Source organism: Neopsephotus bourkii, unplaced genomic scaffold, assembly GCF_033783945.1.
Source record: "Neopsephotus bourkii isolate Nb327-2 ecotype Australia unplaced genomic scaffold, CSIRO-AGI_Nbou_v1 NB_1020, whole genome shotgun sequence".
Lineage (NCBI taxonomy): Eukaryota > Metazoa > Chordata > Aves > Psittaciformes > Psittacidae > Neopsephotus > Neopsephotus bourkii.
The window spans coordinates 399,478-421,615 of NW_026901509.1; the positions used below are offsets into that span (position 1 = coordinate 399,478).

At 39.5% G+C, this 22,138-nt stretch overlaps 1 protein-coding gene across 1 annotated transcript in view; it reads left to right on the forward strand.

Moving 5' to 3' along the window:
• Positions 1 to 14,710, forward strand: part of SH3GL2 (SH3 domain containing GRB2 like 2, endophilin A1) — an 87,228-nt gene extending 72,518 nt beyond the window's left edge. The window contains exons 4-9 of the mRNA XM_061360343.1: positions 3,476 to 3,619; positions 5,415 to 5,548; positions 6,062 to 6,220; positions 7,693 to 7,796; positions 10,553 to 10,683; positions 13,233 to 14,710. Of these exons, the coding sequence (XP_061216327.1) occupies positions 3,476 to 3,619; positions 5,415 to 5,548; positions 6,062 to 6,220; positions 7,693 to 7,796; positions 10,553 to 10,683; positions 13,233 to 13,432 (872 nt within the window). The 3' untranslated portion in view covers positions 13,433 to 14,710. The remainder of the gene's footprint in view (positions 1 to 3,475; positions 3,620 to 5,414; positions 5,549 to 6,061; positions 6,221 to 7,692; positions 7,797 to 10,552; positions 10,684 to 13,232) is intronic.
• The last annotated feature ends 7,428 nt before the right edge of the window (positions 14,711 to 22,138 follow it).

A 22,138-nucleotide genomic window follows, 5' to 3' on the forward strand; every position in this document is an offset into this window, starting at 1 on the left:
AAAAGTTTACCTAGCTTTCGCAAGGAGAAGAGTGTTTGGGATGTAGCTGTTCTGCAAACAGGCAGTGTATTCAACAAAACGACCCTACGCTAGCTGTATAATGTGCACAGTTTGTTAAACAAGCACACTAAAGTAAACAAGCATGCTAGCGCAAATCAGGTTATGTGTCTCTATAGTGAATAAGTACACTACAGCAATTCGGAGAGATACATACATAAATAAAGCACAGAGGAAAATCAGGAATGCATCAAACAATCACTGCATAGTGAGAACAGAGATTAAGAAGAAATATGTCATCAATTACCACCAAATCATCATCCGAGCCCACACTTCAAGCTGGGAAGCCCTGCTGCAGCTGTTTGTACCAAGAGCTTTGGCCAGGCTCCCCAGTACAGCCAAGTACAAAGGTCATAGAACAACTGCGCACCTATGTTTTCCTGGCTCTTTCCAACAAATTATCATGATAAACATAAAGATACATGCTGTACTGAATATACTTTGGTGAAAAACACTTTGTTAATGTCTCTCTGTCATGAGCAGGAATCAACTGTCAGCTCGGTTTCCTTCTATTACAGTAGCCAATACACTCCTTGATAACAGCATGTGCCCTGAAAACACCAGTATTCTTGGATAACACAGTTCTGCAGTGCTAAAGATAATTAGCTCATTGGTGTTTTGAAGGATTAATAAATGAAGTATTCAGCATTGTCTAACTTACGAATGCTGGAAAGAAAAAGGAAGGGGTAAGGAGAAAGGGTAGGGGAAAGAAGGGAAAGGATATTAGAGACAAAGGTGAATTTATTGAAAGATATTTTGGGCTGAGGCCAGTGTGACTGAAAATATAGCTTTGTAGACCTATCAATTAAAAAAAAAAAAAGCAAAACCAAACACCCCCCCCCCAACAAACAAAAAAACCCACCCAAAACCTGAAAGTAACTAAAATTGAACATGTTGAAGGCTCAGAGACTTTCCATTCAGATGTATGTGACCATGATTTCAAGAAAAAGAGGGTGAATGTTGAGCAAGATTGAAAATACAAAGAATGATCAGTTGAACCTACTGCTAAAGTTTCTTTCAAACTCTTCTGGCAATAGTCTTATGATTTGCTATGGTGCTGTTAACACTTCATATTAAGGTGAATCATTGGTGAGACCATGAAAACCAATGTAAAGGAGGGGGGCCACAACTGGAAAAACCCCAAGTATTGATGTCACTTCCATGTGGTGTTTTGTGGATCTCTGCCTATCCTCACTCAAATAGAAGCATAACTTAGGGAAGAAAGCACATACAGTACCACAATAAAGCAATGGAAATGAAAGGGCTCAGACAGGATTTCGTGATTGACTGAGCACAACACCTCTGCTCCCAAGGAAGTTCCTGGAAACAACCTTAAGAGAAGGGATGCTTCATTAGGGACTGTAGTGATAGGACAAGGGGTAATAGGTTAAAACTTAAACAGGGGAATTTTAGATTGGATATAAGGAAGAAATTCTTTCCTGTTAGGGTGGTGAGGCACTGGAATAGGTTGCCCAAGGAGGTTGTGAATGCTTCATCCCTGGCAGTGTTCAAGGCCAGGTTGGACGAGGCCTTGGGTGATACAGTGTAGAGCGAGGTGTCCCTGCCCATGGCGGGGGGTTCGGAACTGGATGATCTTAAGGTCCTTTCTAACCCTAACTTCTATGATTCTAAAAGTGAAATTAGACCACTGGTAGATGTATTCTAAGATTTCCTACTAAATCAGGTTTCTGATGTAATCATTATTAAATGATTAGATGAATCATTGAATTTTTCATGCATGCCTTTCTTTATGATTTATTTCTTGCCCTTCCCTTACTATCCTTTCATCTTTCTTTCTTCTCTGTTCCTTTTTCTTTCTACTCTTGCTTACCTGTCCAGAACATAGCCACTTAATTTTTTTATAGTCCCTCTTTTGGGAAAGTATTTTTTATTTTATTTCTGAAAATACTCTCGTTTATTCCTGTTTTAATTAAGCTTGCTGACTTCATTACCCTGACTGATTTTGTTTGCTTTTTAGTTTCTTTTGCACTTCTGTATTTTTTAATTGCCACCATAACTTTGATCCCATTTTTGAAAGCCAGACACTTCATTAAAATGCAGTTGCTTGTACTGAACAGTCAGCCAGTCTGCTGATTGTAGTTTTATAGTGAGTTGAAACAGAAGGCATCAAGAAATTCAGATGCTGAAAAGCATGATCTGGTGGCACTCAAGGGTAGTGAAAAAGCTTACAAAAATATATTTACTGTATGTCAAAAAAATGTTATCCTTTCGTAGGTGTTTCTCAGGCAAAATAAGTACTATGACATTTGCCTGATTTCCCTGTGTCTGTTTCTATACTTGTATGCCACAAAGTAAAACATACTCAGCAACAAGAACCCTCTCTTGATACACAAAAAATTAAGAGCAAGAACTTGTTGACTCCAGACTGCTAGTGTTATGTTTTGCTGCAGAAATGTGTACAAGGTTGAATTCTGACCAGTGAAATCAGCACACGAAAGTGTGAGCTACTAATGTGTTGTAAGCAGAAATACTAAGAGCAACTAAGTAAGTCAGGCCTTTGCAAAAAGGAAGGTAGATGCATTTGTAGCTGCCCCACTGTAGCACACACAGTAATGTAAGTAGAAACACTCACTGCATCAGCTTTGCTGGCAGTAGGATTTACCTGCCAAAATCTGAAGTCAAGTGCTGCTAATTAATTCACTCTCAGCAGGCCATTCACATTCTGTACTTGCAAAAATTCGCTAAAGCACATCAGCAAACAAATTTGTTCGTTTATGTTTGCTTTGTTTTTCATCAGTTATGATAATTGCGTGCTTTCTTTTGATCTGCATTTGTGCATCTGAAATAAAATACAAGGCTAAAATGCAATTGAAAACTGTACTGAAGTGGAGTTTCCCCAGATCCCCATAAAAAGCAAGAACAGTTTCAGAGGTTGTTGGACATCATGTTTGGGAATATGAGTTTTATTTAACATTGCTTTCAAACATTTAAAACATATAGGGCACCGCAGTTTATTCTTGGATTAAATTCCAGGTTAGTCTGAAGTTTTCTTCAAAGCAAGGCTTGCTCAACCTGCTATCCATCTGGTACCTGAGAATTTTAAGATAGGCTTTGGGGAATTACAGGTTTTTCTACGTGAGTTGAAGCACATGTTGAATGTGTTATCTTCAAAGTGTTCCTGGGCTTTCTCTGTCTAAGTGATTTCAAGGGAAGCTTTGACTTAAAGTTGAGGACACAGCGTCCTCTCTGGTCTACAGGCAGAAATAAAAAAAGTCAGACCAACACCACTTCATTCCTTTGCTCTAAAAATAATAGATGAAAAACAAAGCATAGTCATAAACTTAGATAATGTCCTTCAAATACACTGTAGGTAGCTCGTAGAAATCTAAGGAGTGCATTCCTCTCTGTGCAGTCAAAGTATTGCATGCTTGTAACCTCTGTCACTTGCCTGCTTCAGCTTCCAGAGCTAAGCTCAGCATGATCAACACTATGTCAAAAATTCGAGGCCAGGAGAAGGGACCAGGTTACCCTCAGGCTGAAGCCTTGCTGGCAGATGCAATGCTCAAATTTGGACGAGAGCTTGGAGAAGACTGCAACTTTGGTAACTTTATTACTTCACCTTCCATAATAATGCAATAAAAATGGTAGCAACATTTAATATAACTGTCATTATTGACGTGTTGTGCTCCTACAAAGAACAGCTTCTGCAAGAAGCATCAGAGTTATGCTTCACCAGACTTCTCCTTTAAGGAGAAACTAGGAGTAGGCCTTTGAATATCTTTTGTGGATTTGGACTAGAGATTTTTTTATTGTGGATGAAAGTAAAATCGTTTCCATTTGGACCCATATCCATGTAGGCTTCAGGCATTCTGCCATGGACTACACTACTGGGGTTGTATTGGGATTAAAGATGCCTGTGTTCAGAAATTTGTAATATTGTCTATGCATTTGTACAATAAAACCTTTTGTCCTCAGAATCCTTATAATAAATGTTATTGTCATTATAGGCAAAGAATAAAGGCTGATATATTTTTAATATACTTAAACCTTTCTTCTGATGAAATGCTACACTTTAAGGTTCTAGTGAATACTCCTGTCTTATCTGTCAACCACTCCTCCCTCCAAGCCTTGAATAAGTTTATAGCTACCCGAGTTAGAAATGTTAAACTGAGATTTAACACTGTGTTCTTCAACAGTAGAGGTCCAACTGAAAGCTATGACATACATGGCTGGATCCTTTGTCTTTCTGTATGAGCTTTTCTCACACAGATTTCTGTGGCCAAATTTTTATACAGCAATACGCAGGACCTTCAAGTCTGTGAAAATTCCATTTCCTATTTAAATCTTCATAACGTGTTGCTCCTGGTATAAAGATGTCTGCAGTGGAAAATATATTTTCTTGTTTGTTTTATATAATTTACTAGTTAGCTTGGCAAATATGGGTTGATTTGTGCTAAAGACTACTGATTTTTTTATTGTTTGCCTCTCATTTTCTAAATTTCAAACACATTTTTAAAGGGAAAATGAAGAACTGTATATCCCCGGATTGCAGTAGCATGCAGCAGAATATATAGGACAACCATTTTCATGTCCTTAACTAATAGCAGCTATTATGGCTGTTTGTCACTCTTCATCTGGGTCTGGCAAGCTCTCTAGTTTTGCAGTGCATTGCTGGTATCCCCTGCTTGAGAGACAAAACTCCTGATTTCTCACATTTCTAGGTTTTAAGACCCTTTGTATTCTTTGAAAATGTGGGTTTTTTTCCCCCACCAACCTACATCTCAAACCAGGAGGGTATTTTTGAGCCTCTTGCTTTTGTTTTTATGCAGAGGACGTAAATTTGTGCAGAGTGGTAATATTTATGGCCTTCAATCTTGGAGGCAAACTCAGCAGCTAACTGCTTTTGAAGTTTATGAACTTGAGTAGGTGAATGACATCAACAGTTTAATAAAAAAACCTTTCATTAAATAATTCTGTGAAATTGTGAAGAATTTTTATATTTGATATTGTCACCAGTCTCACTCATAGAAACAGGGAGACCTAAACTTGCATTAGAGCTGTTTTCCTGTGTGCTTTAAGTGTCTGGTGATGGCAGCGCTGGAGCAAATAAAGATAATTCTGTTTTAGCATGTTTGCTTCACTAGAGTGAGGAAGGAATAGAATACAACCCTTCCATGGGGTGTGGAGAAAGCTGTCTTGATGCAGCATAGATCCTCAAGTTCAATTGTGTTGCAAGGTATAAACTCTGGGGGCTGCTGACATGTAAAATCCATGTTGTCCTTTCAAAGTGTATTATACTCTTTTCTTTGATAAACTTGGGAAATGGTATGACTCAGTTTCATTCTAAAGTGGTTTGTAACTTTATTTCGAAACAAGCTGGACATATATTCTTCCAGGGCCAGCACTTGCAGATGTCGGAGAAGCTATGAAGGAGCTTTCTGAGGTCAAGGACTCTCTCGACATGGAAGTGAAACAAAACTTCATTGACCCACTTCAGAATCTGCATGACAAAGATCTTAGAGAAATACAGGTATTGCCCTCAATGTGGCATTTTAATAATACCAAATGTGCAAACTGTGTATATGTTAAAAGTTTTATGTTAGTTGTGTGTTTTAAAATGGGCTTTCAGAATTAGAGATGATCTAATTATAATCTCTTTTGACTTGAGTTTTACTTTTCGGTTCTGTTGCAAAACTGCTTTTAACAGTTTTATTTTAAACATGTTGGGAAAAAACATAGTGTTCAGGTAATTGTGCATCAGAGTTAAAAAGCTATAAACTCGTGTATATACTATACAGATGGCAGTTGCAGTTACACATTCTGCATGGCCTTTTTTTAATGTTAGCAGCACACCATCACTTCTTAAATGATATGTAAAATGACCTATTTCATTGATCTGTATTTCTTCCCTGTGGGGAAGCGTTGATACTCAGCAAACAGCACACGCTTGCAAATGTTAGTGAACTACCTGATTACAATGCAGTAAAAGAAAGTTGGGGAACATCCTTTATTCTTTGCTTGTATTTCTGTTCTTGTTTTTCAGCATCACCTAAAGAAAATGGAGGGCCGACGCCTGGATTTCGATTACAAGAAGAAAAGACAGGGCAAGCTCCCTGATGAAGAACTTCGCCAGGCTCTGGAGAAATTTGATGAATCAAAAGAAATTGCTGAGTCAAGCATGTTCAACCTTTTGGAGATGGATGTGAGATCCCTTGTCAATCTTTGAGCTGAATCTGAAAAAGAGCAGTGAAGGCAATCTAAAGCAGTCTAAAACCAGAAAGCCTTATAAAATACTTCACAACACAGATTCCTGTCACTGTACAATGGGGAAGCACTTGCTTCCTTGTTTGACTCAGTGAGAGGCTCTGAAGCTATAGTAATGTACAGCATGCACATGTAGGACTTTTATAGGTAGCTGAATTTTATAGGTAGCTGAGCTAAAGAACATAAATCCTTTGTAGCATCATTTGTGCTTCCTGTGTAGTGTTACTTAAAAACCAATTTAACTTCCTTCTTAGAGTTGTATAAATATAAGTCATGACTTTTACTTAGCTGTGGTTTTAAGGTTTGAGCCAAGATGTTTGCTCAGGTGTGTGGGCTCCTGAGAGGATTGGTAAAGATCAGAGATGACGAACTCACATCTACATGGTCTCTGCTGTAATCAGCTGCAATAGTGAATAGGAAAGCTGAAGTTAATATGACTGCTCAAATCTGACTCTGTAGCTTATTTTTTGCTTACAGGCTCATTTAGAATTGAGCATCTATTAGATATTTTAGCTCTTCTGTTTATAATTAATATTGAGATTATAAAATCAAGAAAAAAGAAAAATTTATTTCTTTTGTCAGAAAAAAACATTTCAGCTGAAATCTGTGTTATAGAATACCTGGTCAGAAGAAACTCAGTTTAAATATTTCTATTGAAGTAAATGATTTGATTTATTTAAAGTTTAAATATACACCTAATTTAATTCTTCATTACCAGATTGCTGTAGAGGGGCCATGACAAACCTAAAAATATTTGCATGCTAGAAATTAAATGTAACTGTGCTGAAATGAAAGAAGTATACCAAGATAGTAGTTTTAATCCTTGTAGTAACATCCAGTGCTCTAGGGTCAGATAGTGCTGGCCTGCATTATACCATTGCTGCATTGTGTATTTTGGAAACTGCTAGTAATTTCATTCCCACACAAAAGTTTTGGATGTTTCTTCCCTCATGAAGTAGAATACTATCTGCCTTCACTACAAATACTCTGTATCGAAGAGTATGTAGTATCTTCATGTTTTGGTTTGCTTCACAGGCCAGAAGCATGACTATAGTCACTCTGGTCTTGTGCCCCTCAAAAGCAGGGAGGGAAATGGTATATTGTGCTATCATTAGTCTCATTATTACTTTCATAGCTTCTGCTGAATGAGGTAGGTCTGTAGGATGCTGTTCATTCCAAATCTGCCATGGAGCTCATCAGCAGAGAAGAGCTGCAGTTACCATTCCAGATCAGGTCATAAACAGACACGGGTATGAATAAAGTCTGGTATGTAACTATTTACAAACTACAAATATGAAAATCAAGTTTTTAGAGAGATAAGTAAAACTGCCTTTTCAGTGTCACTGAGACAGTGGTCTTTACTCGCTGTTGTTCTCGCCTAAGATCTGGTGTTCTGTTGTCAATCCTCAGATTGAACAAGTGAGCCAGCTTTCTGCTCTTGTACAAGCCCAGCTGGAGTACCACAAACAGGCCACACAGATCCTACAGCGAGTTACTTCTAAGCTGGAAGACAGGTAATGCACTTTGTGTAATTTTGTTGATTGTTGGGTTGGGTTTTTCTGTTTTACAGAGGCAGTAAACATATGAGTAAGATGCAAAGCTGTTGCTTTGTGCAACTTGATAACTGTATGTATATGAAAACAAGGATCATTTCATTAGGGAATTGGAAGCTGAGGTTTGTATGTTTTAGAGATACATGTATGTCTGAGCATGACTGAATGAGAACTGTGTTCAGGAAAGCATGTCAGCTCAGAAAAGATGCGAAATGTGATTTAAATGAAAGGAAGTGCTTATAACTATGGGAAGTCAGTGGGACTTTCAACTTTGGATTCCTTCCCATTCCTGCATGCATTCATAGCAGTCATTCCAGGAGAAGGCGTTAAAGATTGATCGTTACAACTACATGAACAACTTCCCGAGCCATTTAGTGAGACCCCCATCAGTTGCCACCTTACTGGATACACCTTTTTTCCAGCTTAATTACCAGATCAAACTTGATACAAGGCTCAACTGAATTTACCTCTTCCATCCCCTTTTCTGGAACTGCAAGTGCCATCTCAGAATTGGTACAACATAATATCTTTCTAATAGCATTTTAGAATATTTTAGAACTTCTTGTTTTTTTTTCTATCCATAAAAAACAGATTGTACCCCCATGAAGTGAGGAAAATAATGTTTGTAAGAGTTCATCAGCTTCCTACACACATGTTCTTCTTCAAAGAAACATAAAATCCAGGAAAGATTTGCTTAGTTCACATACTTCTAGAAGACTTCCTTAAAGCTGCATGTAATTCACAAGAGCAGATAATGTTCACATACTGTGTGAAGGCAATTTTTTAATCATCCATGACTCCTTCCAGTTTTATGATGTCTTTAGTGCAGATCTAGTTTCTGGTACTACTGGGTCTGTCAGTGTTTATTTTCTTAGAGCACACAGTCTGTAAAACCTCATCCAATTCTAAGTCTTAACATTTCTTTGTGATTAGGAGCAGAATTTGTTTCGTAGGTAGGCTGCCCAGAAGGCTGTTTCTGAAGGCAGTTTGCAGTACTGCCTGAACAGCTCACAGAGTGATTTTCAGCACTTCCAAATGAATGCTGCAATTCACTTTACAAAAGAATCCTTGGGAGCAAGCAGATGAGATGTTCTGTAGTCCGTAAGTTATTCATTGCAGTGAACATACCTCTCTGCAACAGATTTCTCTTCCTGTATCAATTCAGATAATCCTTTGCCCTTTTGAAACTTCTGCTAAATGTTCAGTATCGTTTCTTTAAGTTTCAGCTCTGAATCATTTTAGCTTTTCAAGAACCTTATTGTCAGACTGCTGTCACAGATCAGCTGAAGAAAATCTTTTGCATGAAGGCATAAGGTTCCTTAAAATGCCATGATTCCAGGGACTGCAGAAACTTAGCAAACATTGGTAGACTTGCGATAAAATAAGTAAAATCTGGAAGGTCAGTAAAGGCTTTTCCTTTTAAACTCTTTTCATCAGGCAAAAGGAGTCTGCAGTTTTCAAGACAGAGTTCTGTGACAGAGCAGCTGGGAAACGGATGGTTTCCTTGGAGATGTTTCTTTTCTTAAGAAACATGGCTTATGCTGAGCTTTTGGGTAATTTTTAGCAAGTCAGTAGAACTGGTGCCTTCTAGTTCATATCTGGTGTTTGTTTCATGGTGTTTGTTTCATTAAGTATAATAAACAGAGTATTTCTTGCTTCAAAACTTTGCTGTTTTGAAAAAGTAACTTCTGTTAATGAGTGAAACACAGCAAAGCCTTTTTATTTAAGTTTATTTTGACAATTCATGTTAACTGTTAAAAACATTAATTTCTGTTTCTACTATGCTTATGGTTTTGTTTGTTAAGAAGAAAAGTGATCTCTGGGGACTGACTAACATGTAATATTTTGGACAGTACAGAAACACTTGTCATCAATACCAAAATTGATTAATTTAAAAGCAGATCTTTTCAATAGATAAATCAAAATGTGCTGCCAACAACAAGTGTACGGCAGATCTAGAGAAGGTTAGAAAAACCAACTTGTGCTTTAAATATGGAGGTCTTAGCTCGAGTGTTCTCCCATGTGCAGTATTAGAAATATATGTGGCAGTTGTTCTGCACAACCTACTCTGATTCTGTCATCATCCTACCCCTGAATTTTACCCTGGAATCTGAAAATGTACCCTTTCCTAGAAATTCTAGATTTCTCAATTAGAAAAATAAGTTGAAATGAATGGTGCATAGTATTTTTATTTTGAGAGTCAGGAAGTTATATACCTCTGTGAAACAAGTATTCCAGATTACAAATTATTTAAGCCTGCAGCTCAAGTCAGTACATTCCCACACAGTCTCCTCATAAAATGACAAGAGTTGGCATCAGCCAGCTGAACAGTTAAGGCTTGCCAGGGATGGAAGCAAAAACCATGCTAAAAATTGGGGCAGAGAGATATTTGTACAGCCCTTCTTCAGGCATGGCTAATCATGTAACAAGTTTTTCCCCTTTAGTAGCAATTTGTTATTGTCAGGCAAAAGGAAGCCAGGCAAAATGCTAGGTTCTTAGAGGGAAGTTAAAATTAACAGCCTCATGGCATAGTCACATCAGGTGTTTTTTTGTAATTTAAACTAATGCTGTAAACAAAAAACTACTCCAAATGCCCAAACTTGTTTAGTCTGAATGAGCAGTGCATCAAAACTTCAGCCGTGGAAATAAAGAAGTTTGGTGTATCTCATCTGTTAAAAAGAAGCTAATTCTTGACACTTAACTTCATGTTTTTGCAGAATAAAAGAGGCATCATCTCAGCCCAGGAGAGAATACCAGCCCAAACCCCGTATGAGCCTGGAATTCACAACTGGTGATAATACTCAGCACAATGGAGGAATATCCCATGCCACTACACCTAAACCATCAGGTAAAAGGCAGTATCAATATGAGGAGAAAAGCCAACTCTGAAGTTTTGCTACAATGCTGAAGTTCCATGCTTTCTTCTAGAGATTAATTCTTTCATAGTGAGAGATAATGAGAATGAAGACAGTATAGGAGAGAGCTGTTAGAAATGTTCTTTGTTTTTTTGTGATGTGCTCACATCCTCAGGCAGGAGAACAGGAATGGATTATCCACTGCTTTAAATGTGTCTTTGCATGAAAAATTTCCTTAGTCCTAGAAGCTCAAATAGATGCTGCCTTACTTAAATTTACCTCAAAATATAGAACTTTATAAAAAAGACATCTAGGAATCTGGAAGAACAATGGGAAGTTTTCTGTGAAAATGCAGAACCCTGAACCATTCCCAAGCCCCTAGAACCTTATCCTGCTTTTTAAAACCAGGTAGTACAACAGGAAGAGCCTGAAAGTGAAAATCACTAAAAAGAAAAACAAAGCTATCAAAGTTATTTTCTTTGCCCAACTGAGAGCAGTGCAAGCAAGATTAAGCATTTTTATGACTGCATAATTATTATCTTAAGGTAGTGTCTATTTCATATCAGCACATAATAAAAAAGCATTATTGTTTGTTTCTCACTGTAATGGCTTTTTACTCCATGACATGGTGAGAGCTGTCCTCTGTAGAATCCTGACCTCAGTTATTCCAGTTTACTTCAGTGACAATTTCTAGCACACTCCACCTTACAAGACTGGATTTTTTTCACTACATCTTTAATCAGGATTTCCTTCCTTCTGATCACATCCTGATGTTTGATGCTCTCCCAGATACAGGCAGAAACAATATCTCCATGTGGCACCTGCAGCTGGAAATTGTCTTAGATAATCATGCAAGTTCCTAGTAAACTATGCTAATGACGAGGGTGATACACTGGAGATTCCTTGTACATGAGCGTGGGTTTGAGTCTTGCATGCTAAAGCTCTTCTCGTACCACCAGTAATTGTCACCTTCACTTACATGACACACTGTAATGAACACTTGTCTGTGCTAAGGCAGGGCAGACTTATGTTCCTGTGTGTGTCTGCAGCATTCATGTTTTCCTCTTCAGAGAGCTGTATTTAGCATTTTCTTCAATGGGGGCTCTTTCTTTTGAAGTGTTTAACAGTTTCAGACAAACACCTTCTTTGAAATTTCTTTAAAATATTTTTGGGCTCATTCAAAGCTGCAGTCTGGTCATTGGAATTTATTTGTTAAGGTCTTCTAAATTTCAGCTTACAGCAACAGAGATACCAAACACATGTTGTAAGTCTTGTTGATGCCAGCAAGATAGTCTTCATGACAAATAAAGCAAAATACACTTAAGTGATAGTTAAAGGAATGAAAAAGGTTTCACTACAGAATTTAATAAATTAAATCTGGTAATTGCTCTACTGAGATCTACAGAAGTGTAATATTTTTTGTCTTAAAATATCTCAAACATGGGCTTTCTAGCCACAATGAGGTTGAAATGAATATGCAGGAAGTTAAAATCTGAAACTTACTCATCCTGAAGCTAGTATACACGAAATAGCTGAAATACTAACTATAGAGTCTTGGGGGTGGAGGGGCTATTTATTAATTATATGTAATGCCTGAAAATCTAACCTAACTAATAACTTATCCATTAGCCATTCTAATGGGTTTATTTTCAGATGTTCATGAACTAGCATATTAGAAAGCTTTTAATTTCAAACTTGTTTTGAATCTGCCCTGTGGTGGCCTTGCAATCAAGTGTTTGTGGGGATGGGGAGAAAAGGTCTTTGAAAATCTCATATTAAAATTCGGAGGATTAGGAGCATATACAGTGGTTTACAGTGTAACTGTACATTTTCAATACAAGGACAAGGACACAGTTACAACTTCATTGTCATTTTAAGCTGCCCCTTACGCTACTTACCTGAGGTAAATAGACAAAGCATCTCCGTGCCAGTAAAAGTGGAAATATATTACAGCTTTTGCTTCTCTCTTGTTGGTTTTTTTGTTGGGTTTTTTTTTTTTTTTTTATTCCATACTGCCTGTGGCCATGCTTTTAGGTGTGGTTTGATTGTATCTTCATAGAATCATAGTATAGTTACGGTTGGGAAGGATCCTAAGATCAAGTTCCGATCACCCTGCCATGGGCAGAGACACCTCACACTAAACCATCTCACCCAAGGCCTCGTTCAACCTGGCCTTGAACACTGCATTCACAACCTCCCTGGGCAACCCATTCCAGTGCCTCACCACCCTAACAGGAAAGAATTTCTTCCTTATACCCAGTCTAAACTTCCTCTGTTTAAGTTTTAACCCATTACCCTTTACATTTGTTGTTTCAGTATTCTCAAACATCTACTGGTAGTCACGTATGAAAACTAAAGGCTGCCAAAAGCTGATAGCTTTCTCCTAATGAAGTTTAGCAGTTCAAATTTAGATGTTACCAGAGAACGGTCATTGGCATGTGAGTGACAGCAGAAACAGCAACGCCAGTAGGTAACAGTGGTAAAAATGATACAACTGTTGAGATTTTTAAGCACATGTTTTCCTTGTGTTTCTTCTCCATAGGTGTTCACATGGATCAGCCATGCTGCCGAGCTCTCTATGACTTTGAACCAGAAAACGAAGGGGAGCTGGGATTTAAAGAGGGTGATATCATTACCCTCACTAACCAGATTGATGAAAACTGGTATGAGGGGATGCTTCATGGCCAGTCAGGTTTCTTTCCCATCAATTATGTTGATATTCTAGTTCCATTGCCCAATTAGGATGGCTGATCCACCACTTGCGACCCAGATAGTTGTGCAGTACCACTGCTTCAAAATGCTGCTTCTTACACCTTACAAGTGAAAACTGCAGTGGATAGAGTTACTGATTCCCACTGAGCATCTTTGGTTTGTGTGTTGTCATACTACATGGTGGTGATGCATGGTATCTTCTGAGTCAGCATAGTGTGGGTTAGTTTATTGGCCATGCTGGCCTGGTGGTAACCAGAGGCATTATGGAGTTGAAGCTGGTAAGATGATGGCAAACAAAGCAGGTAATTCATAGTGAAGTAGCAGGAGGTTTTGGGAAGATAATGCCTATCACCATTGTATTACTTTTGAGTCTTAGCTCTCTATAAAAAGAAGAGTTCTTGCTATTTGATCTTTCCCTTCCTAATGATACAGTTCACACAGGTCTAACATTGACTAACCAGAATTGTATCTTCCAACCAAATTGGCTTGTTCTCACAGAGATGGCGTAAATGTAGACCTGGTTTCTCAGAAAGTGAACCACTATACTGTGTGTTCTGCTGATCTCTGCTCATTCTTATAGTCTTAAATTATTGTTAAAAGGTCTGTTTCCATCCACAGGTAAATTTTAAACCATAAAATGGGGATTCCTGTAGTAAAAACCTTGGACACAAACCACCTGAATTTGCCCTTCAGGTACTTAGAGCATGCTCACCAAAATGCCAGTAAGAGGGCAAGATGGGGAATAAAACTGGCATTTGTTAACTGTTTCTTGTCAAGTCTTGGCACAAAATGATGCTGCTTAAGCACCAGATATCCTTTGTAAACTCATTCACCGAGGAATACAATAACCAACCAAACATGCCACTCACTTAATTTGTTTCTGTCTACCATGTGTTCTTCGAACATCATTCATGCACATTCTCTCCTCAATGAGGACTAAATGAAGTGTGTTACCTTTTTGAGTTGACCAATTAAAAACATGTGGCCATATATGCAAAAACATTTCCCCCCATATGTTTAGTTGGTTCTCTGGTGTTCCTCCTTCCTGCACTTTGTGTGTACAGTGCTGTGCCTAGCTTCTTGGCATTCTTTTGGTAATGGTTGCAGAAGTTCTGTTAGTTTAGTTATCCAGAGTTCTATTTATCTAAATTGTACAGTCTCTTCCAGAAGTTTAATGTGCTGCTTCGAATGTACCACTTCAGTACTGGATGATGTGAAGTGAATACAATTCCCCACTGCTTAGTGCATAAACTATATTATGGAAAGTATTGATATTTCAAATAAATGCTGAGAGAATAACTAGGATAATGTTGTGGATTATTTCTTTATTGCTTTCAAATCTGTCATGCTGACTTCAGCAAACAGAAATGCCTCATTTCCTGCAAATGTGAAAAATACTTTGTCATTCAGTCAGTTAAAACTCATACATATAACAGCCCTCCTGAGCAGACACTGAGCACATAAAGTTAATGTCATGATGACCAGAATGCAATCTTGTGGATGCAGTTTGTTTCTCGTTAAAGAATGCTGGTGTTCACAAACCCCCTAGTAAAGCGTAAAGGCATGGTAACTTGGAATTATTTTTCTTTCATATGACACAGCATTTTATTTTGTTTGTTGTACACATACTGTGGTGGGTTAGCCGCGGCAAAGAGCCAAACACCCACCCATCTGCTCACTCACTGCTCCTCCTTAGTGGAAGGGTAAGAAGGCCCAGGGGTTGAGATAATGACAGGGAGATTGTTTACCAGTCACTGTCACAAGCAAAACAGACGTGACTGGGGGAAAACTAATTTATTACCAATTAAAGTAGATTTATGTAAAAAGGCAAACATTAAAATAGTTCCTTTCCAGCCACATTTCTCAAGCTCAAATTCACTCCTTCACTCCTAACTCCTAAGCAGTGCAGGAAGATGGAGGTTTATGGTCATTGCATAACAGTTCCTCTCTGCTATTCCTTCCTCTTTGTCATGGTTTAACCCCAGACAGCAACTTAGTACCACACAGCCACTTGCTCAGCTGCTCCTCCCTAATGGGATGGTGGAGGAAAATCAGAAAAAAAGGTAAAGCTTGTGGGTTGAGATAAGAACAGTTTAATGATTGAAATAACTAAAAAAGAATATACAAAAAATGAAAAGGGGGGGGGCAGGGGGAATAAACTGGGCATGACGTGATGTGGTATGGAATACCCCTTTGGCTAATTCAGGTCAGATGTCCTGTCTCTGCTTCCTCCAAGTTTCTTGTGCTCCTCCTCACTGGTAGAGCATGAGACTGAAAGTCCTTGATCAGAGTAAGTGCTACTGAGCAACAACTGAAATGTCAGTGTGTTACCAGCATTGTTCTCAAACTAAAGCTAAAATACAGCACTGCACCAGCGCTAAGAAGAAAATGAACTCTATGCCAGCCAAAACCAGGACACTCCTTACAGTTTTGTCTTCGTCCAGCAGTGGGTCCCTGCTAATGCCTCCTCAGCATCCTTTATTGACCTTGGTGTTCCTCCTCGTGTTTCTCGTTCTTATTTTTCCCCTCCTTATCACTCTGCCCAGTGAGTTTTACCCTTTTTCAAGTTTTTTTCTGAGGTGCCACTATTTTGCTTGAGGGGCTCAGCCATGTGCTGTGGTGGGTCTGCTGGGTCCAGCTGTGTCCAGCATGAGGCAGGTCCAGCCTCTCACAGAGGCTGTCCAGCAGCCCCCATTGCCAGTGCCTTGTCACATAACGCCACAGGCCTAGCAAAGGGATGTCCCTATGAACACTGACAGAGGCTCTGACAAGAGCCTCATTCACGGCTCAGTTCAAGGTCAGGTTGGATGGGGCACTGAGCAACCTGATGTCCCTTCTCATTGTATGGGAGTTTGGAGTAGGTGACCTTGAAAGGTTCCTTCCAACCCAAACTATTAAAGATAGATAGATTAGATAGATGATAGACAGAGGGATAGATAGATAGATAGATACAGGACTCATCACTTTTCATTACAGTTCTGGCCTAAATCCTAAGATTGGCCACAGTTCAGTTTCTGTAAGTGACTGGAAGTGTGTTTCAAACCAGATGGCCCTGAAAGTTCTAACATGCATTAATGGTGATCTACTACAGTTAACTGTGTTACAGTTAATTATGTTAATTTTGAAGGCTTAGCAGGTGCTCTTCCCCCTAGCATACCTCAGTTTTATCAGATTATTATTTTGTAGTGTCTGTGGAAGGCATGCAAACATAAGGCAACTATCTTAGAGATAATTTTACATGGTTTAAAGCAAAAGGATAACTTGTGTGCAGTGCTGCCCCACTCTGCTGAGTGATTTTTAAGGTGTAGGGAAATGTTTGCCTTTCAACAAACGGGGACAGAAGGAATGCACAGAATAGTCAAAAACTGTTACATGCCATCACTTGATGACATGGGCCCAGGCTTGACATGTTATGAAATTCTTGGCATTTCCGTAGTGCTCTGTTCTCTGTACAGGTAATCCCTGAAGAACACTTCATTGCTCAGGTGGTAAGACCAAAATCTGACTTGGCCAAAACAGAGATTCCTGTGGCTGATAAAAGTTTGCATCTAAAGCTTCAGTGCTAGGATGAAGGGTGTGATTCATGGATTGGAAGAAAGCAGAAGGCTGTTTGCTTTTATGTCTCAGGCAGTTCAAAGCTTTGGCTACAGAGCCCTGTGACTATTCCCTTTTAGAAGCACGTAAGACATGTTGATGGAGGCAGTATCCTTTTTCCACTGTCAGATTTACAACTTCTGTCATCTTGCTTCCTAAGGTGTATGCTTTCAGAAACATTTCAGAAGTGTGACATGGGTTCCTAATTACCAAACTTGGCTGTAGAACTGCTTTTCCTTCTTACAGAGGAAATTAGGAAGTCTTCCAGCCCTGGGCTGTCAGCTGCCAAATACAGCTAAATGTTTTTAAGTTTGATGGTTTTCTGTTCTGGTTTTATTTGTTTGGGGTTTTTTCTTTTTTTTTTTTTTTTTTTCTCAGTTCTTTTGAGCCATAAGGTTTCATGAAGCTTTCACCTTCTTAGACTTTCACTTATTGCAAAGTGAAACTGAAAAGTACAGCAAAAAACCCAACAGTTTCCTGAACTATTCCATTTAAATAAAGACGTGATTAAACCAAATGAGGGTTTTTCCTCTTTTAAAACAGCCTCTTTGCTCCAGAAAGGAAAAAAGATTGTAGTCATACTCAGAATTTTGTATTTGGATCTTGGCTTAGGGATTGTACAGACAACACTACAGGTAATCATACTGCTTTTCTCACAGGAAGTACATGGGCAAGACTTGAAAACTGCTATGTGGACTTTTTTCTTGGTTTAAGTCTTTCATGGTTTAAGTCTTTCAAATCTTTCTGGCTACTGCTTTGTTGAGCACTAGTTCTGCTCCAGGATGTATCCTAGGCTTGCCGTATCTACAAGCTGAGGAAACTGGCTAGACTCATAAAGGCAGGGTACAGGATCTGTGTAGATCAGTGTGCAGATGGGTCTTCTTCCCAGCATAGAAATAGGCTGATGGGCAAATGAAGTAATGAATTAGGGCAGATTCCCATGTATAAACACTGTATAAACTCGAGTGCATTCTACAGAAATTAACTGGATCTTCATTTTCTCTAAAGCGCAGTAGGTTCTCTTAGACTTAAGCTTAGAATTTCTAGAATACTCTGTAACTATCTTCTTACTTTTAAACTCATAGCAGTCTGGTAGTTCAAACACAGACTTGAAATTTCCAGAAGGCTTTGCTGTGTTTCGTTACCATTTGGCCTAAAATAATTGCAGAAGATGGGAACAGCTTTGTGATATATTCTTGCTGTGCACAGTAAAGTACAGATACATTCTATGCTATTTACCTTTAATAGTATCTCCTTGGAGATAAAGCACAGGGGAGCAGGTCAAAGAAGCAGCAGCTTCTGCCATGCCTCCTTACAGCTACTGGTTCTAGAAAGCCCTGGCAGCTCTGGGACTCAACCACAGAACATTAGCACAGAACATTAACCTTTCATATGCTGCTGGGGCTGTGGACTGTGGACAAGCTGAAGTCCCCACAGTAAAAGCATTCTTCCTGGCCCGAGGCAAATTTGGCAGGATAATAGCAGCCAGCCTTACGCTCTTATACTTGTGCCTTTCGCTCTTACCTTTTGTGAAGCCTGGAGTTAAAAGAAACACTAACAAAGCACGGAAAGAAAAGGGAGCTTGTCCGTGAGCTGGAAGGCTCCACGAGAGGCTTGTGAAGCTCTCAGACAAGATCTGCTTTCCAGGTACCTGCAGAAACACACCAGTGTTTCTCTGCTGGTCACTGCCTGAAACTGGAAGATTCAGAAATTCACCAGCTCACCAACAGTGCTCATCTATGGGACTTTCCTGTCCCTCAGTGGTCACTGACCTGTGTGGCACACGCTTTGCTCAGAGCATCCATGCGAGCAGTGAGGTCCTCAAATACACACCAGCTGCAAAGTGTATTGCCAGAGTTATTTTACTAGCTTTTCTAATGATCCCCATAACCACTCTGTTGCCTTCCACACCAGAGTGGCGAAAGGTTTGCTGAGAATATGGAGAATGGGTGCAGAGAGAGGGTATGGCTCCAAATGGGGACCATTTGATCATACCCTGGGGACATCCCTGGACTATGGGCGGGCACAGCACCCCACAGCTAATTCCCTTTTTTTTCTCCCTGATATTGTAAGCACCAACACCAGGCACCATGGGCCATGAGAGAGATCTCTCACAGGACCCTGTTAGCCGTACTCTAAAGTGCTGTGGTTCTGCTCCACAAAGACCACATACTTTGGTCTGAAACCACATACCCATCTACTGCCTACACCCAAATTCATTTCTCATTCCAACTGCAGACCTCTACTATGACATGTAACCTTCACACTAAAATTTCATCTCAGGGGTAGGGCCTGGCATTTCCCATTGCTGAAGTACATGAAGTTCCTGTAAGCCCATTTCTCCAGCCTGCTCTGATCCCCCTGAATGCTAGCAGAGCCCTGTGTATCAGCTGCTCCTTCCTGTCTTGTATCATCTGCAGAATTATGGAGGGTGTAGTCTGTGTTACTTTTCAGACCATTAGTCATAGAAACATAGTGTCATCTAATGGTCTGGACTAGCTAAAACCCCCTACCCTGCAATGGCCAGGGACATTTTTCACTGTATTAGGTTGCTGAAAATCCAGTCCAACCTGACTTTGAACACCTCCAATGATGAGGCATCCACAACTTCCCTAGGCAACCTGTCCCAGTAAAACAACCTCATTCTTACATTCAATCTATATCTACCCTTTTTCATTTTAAAACAGTTGTTCTTCGTCCTGTCACTACAGGCCCTGGTAAAAAGCATCTCTGTGTTTTTATTATAAGCCCTCTTTGTATACTGAAAGGCTGCTATAAAGCCTTCCCTAGGCCTTCTTTTCTCCAAGCTGAACAACCTTAACTCTCTCAGCCTCTCTTCATAGCAGACATGGTCTTCTGACCATTTTCATGGTTCTCATCTAGACTAACTTTGGTGCAGATGTTGAACTTTACTTCTTCAGCATGAGAGAAGGAGGAGGCCTCTGACAGTCCTTTTGCAGTAGGCCAAAGTAGCTTGTTAGCAGCTCACAGTTACTATAATGAAAACTTGAGCATCAGAAAAAGATATAGTATGTTGATAGACATCAGCACACATCAGTGGTGATGTCCAAAGGAAAGTGCAGGTGCATCATCTTCATCAATTCTACATCAATCTTTTAATCCAATGTTGTACCGAGGTCCTGTGTGATGAGTGGGATAGAGGTAAGGGTAATGCTGAGCCAGCGTTACCCTTCAATCCTGCATCAATCTTTTAATCCAGTGTTGTACCGAGGTCCTGTGTGATGAGTGGGATAGAGGTAAGGGTAATGCTGAGCCAGCGTATCAGCTCCTTCAAGTTTGTAAGCTGCCACTTTAAAGCTGGGCCTTCAAACAGCAGAATGAATTACAGATATCAATTAAATAGAAGGCAGCTGGACTGTTTATGCCATCATTTTAACACTTCTGAGCAGGCGGATAAAAAGCCTGGTACACCGCACGGAAATAAGTGAGACCCACAGTGACCATTAGAAAAGAGCAACATCTGCTACACTTCGTTACATGTAAAGCTGAGGAAGCTGCTTAAAAGGAGAACGCTTCAAGAGGCATGGGACATTATAGATAAATTGATCACGTTCTCAACATTCCTTCTCCCAGAAACTGCTCTTTGATTTCACTTTAGAGTATCATGAAGTTATTTTCTTCAGCCTGGAATTTTAGCAGGGTCTCATGGGGTTCCCAAAGTCACTGAAGGAACACCTTATACCTCTTTCCAAATCCTAGGATGGACTCAGCATAGACTTGATTTCCAGTGCTGGCAGGGAATTGTTGCCAGAAACAATTGCATGAAGCTCTCAGATTTTACTGTACACTTGAGGAAAAATTTGTTCGTCTTGCTCTGTACAAATTAATCCAGTCAAATAAAAATTTCTGCTTTTACCCAAGGCCAGTATTAATAACTCTAACCTTCTGTTGTGAGTCTGAAAATGGAATTAAGCTGAAGGTATCATCCACTAAATAGTGGGATGACGTTTGGCAACTGGGGGTATTAATGCACTGCAGTTTCATAAGTAGGTGTCTGGAGGTCACAACTTCAGCATTTCACTAGACTGTGAAGTTAACTATAGATGTGGTCCTTCATGCCCTCATGTCAGAGGGCCTATCAAGTACTAGTCCAACCAGCATCAGTGGTTCTTTTACCATTCTTTTTCTCAGCCTGAAAATGTAATAAATAATCCCATTATTTTATATATTTTTCATTCCTTTATGTCTAAAGGAAGTTTCTGGAATTCAAAAATTCCCTGTAATCCAAGAAAAGCTCTCACTTCCTGCTGCTCTTTGCAATACTGCAGTATGAAAAGGTATGAAGAAACAAGTCTGCAGATCTGGCTTGCAGCATTGCATACACACTCCTAAAGACTACCAGGGGGTTAAACTGGAGGCACAGACAGCTATTAAATACTCCTCCTGAAGGTTAACAATCACCTGCTGCCACCTCTGAGCAAGAATTTCCAGTTTCCACAAGAAGCTTCTTACTTGGTCTCATGTGAAAAGCCCCCTCTTGACAGAGTGCAACTACCAGTTGTGTTTCTAAACTTAACAGAGTCCAGCAGCCCACTTCTGTCATAGCTCCCTGGAGCAGTGAAGGACTGTGAAGCATCAGGAATTTCATAATCCCTGTTGAATGTGTGGGCCCTGACAAGCTGTAAGAAAATGCAACAGGACATGCTTTGCTTCTATTTTCATATCCCTGGAAAGCATTTTTTCAACTGATGATGCATAGCACTGCAGCCCCTCTGCTGCAGTATGAAAGTGGTTTTGTCTACCATGCGGTTGGCAGCCACTGAATAAGCCAGTGAATTTCTTAATGCCGCATAGAGCATATGTTGCCACCAGCCTTTCAAGACTTGGGAGGGATACAAATCTGTTTTAAAAGTCCAGCATGTTCCAATCTAAATGCATCTGGTAATCTCTTAGACTTCGGGCCATGTTTCCTGCAGGGTTACAAATATCTGGGTTTTTTTACTGTTTGGTGTTAATGCCGTGAATCAGTAGAGGGCACCCTGGCATTTAATTTTAATATTAACTTTTAAATACACACTTTTCCGTTCTGAAATTCAAAGTTTTAAAGCATACTGTTAGCAAACAGAAATTCCTTTAATGGACATTGTGCAAAGCTAATTGTGGAAACTTGCTTTTTCAGTA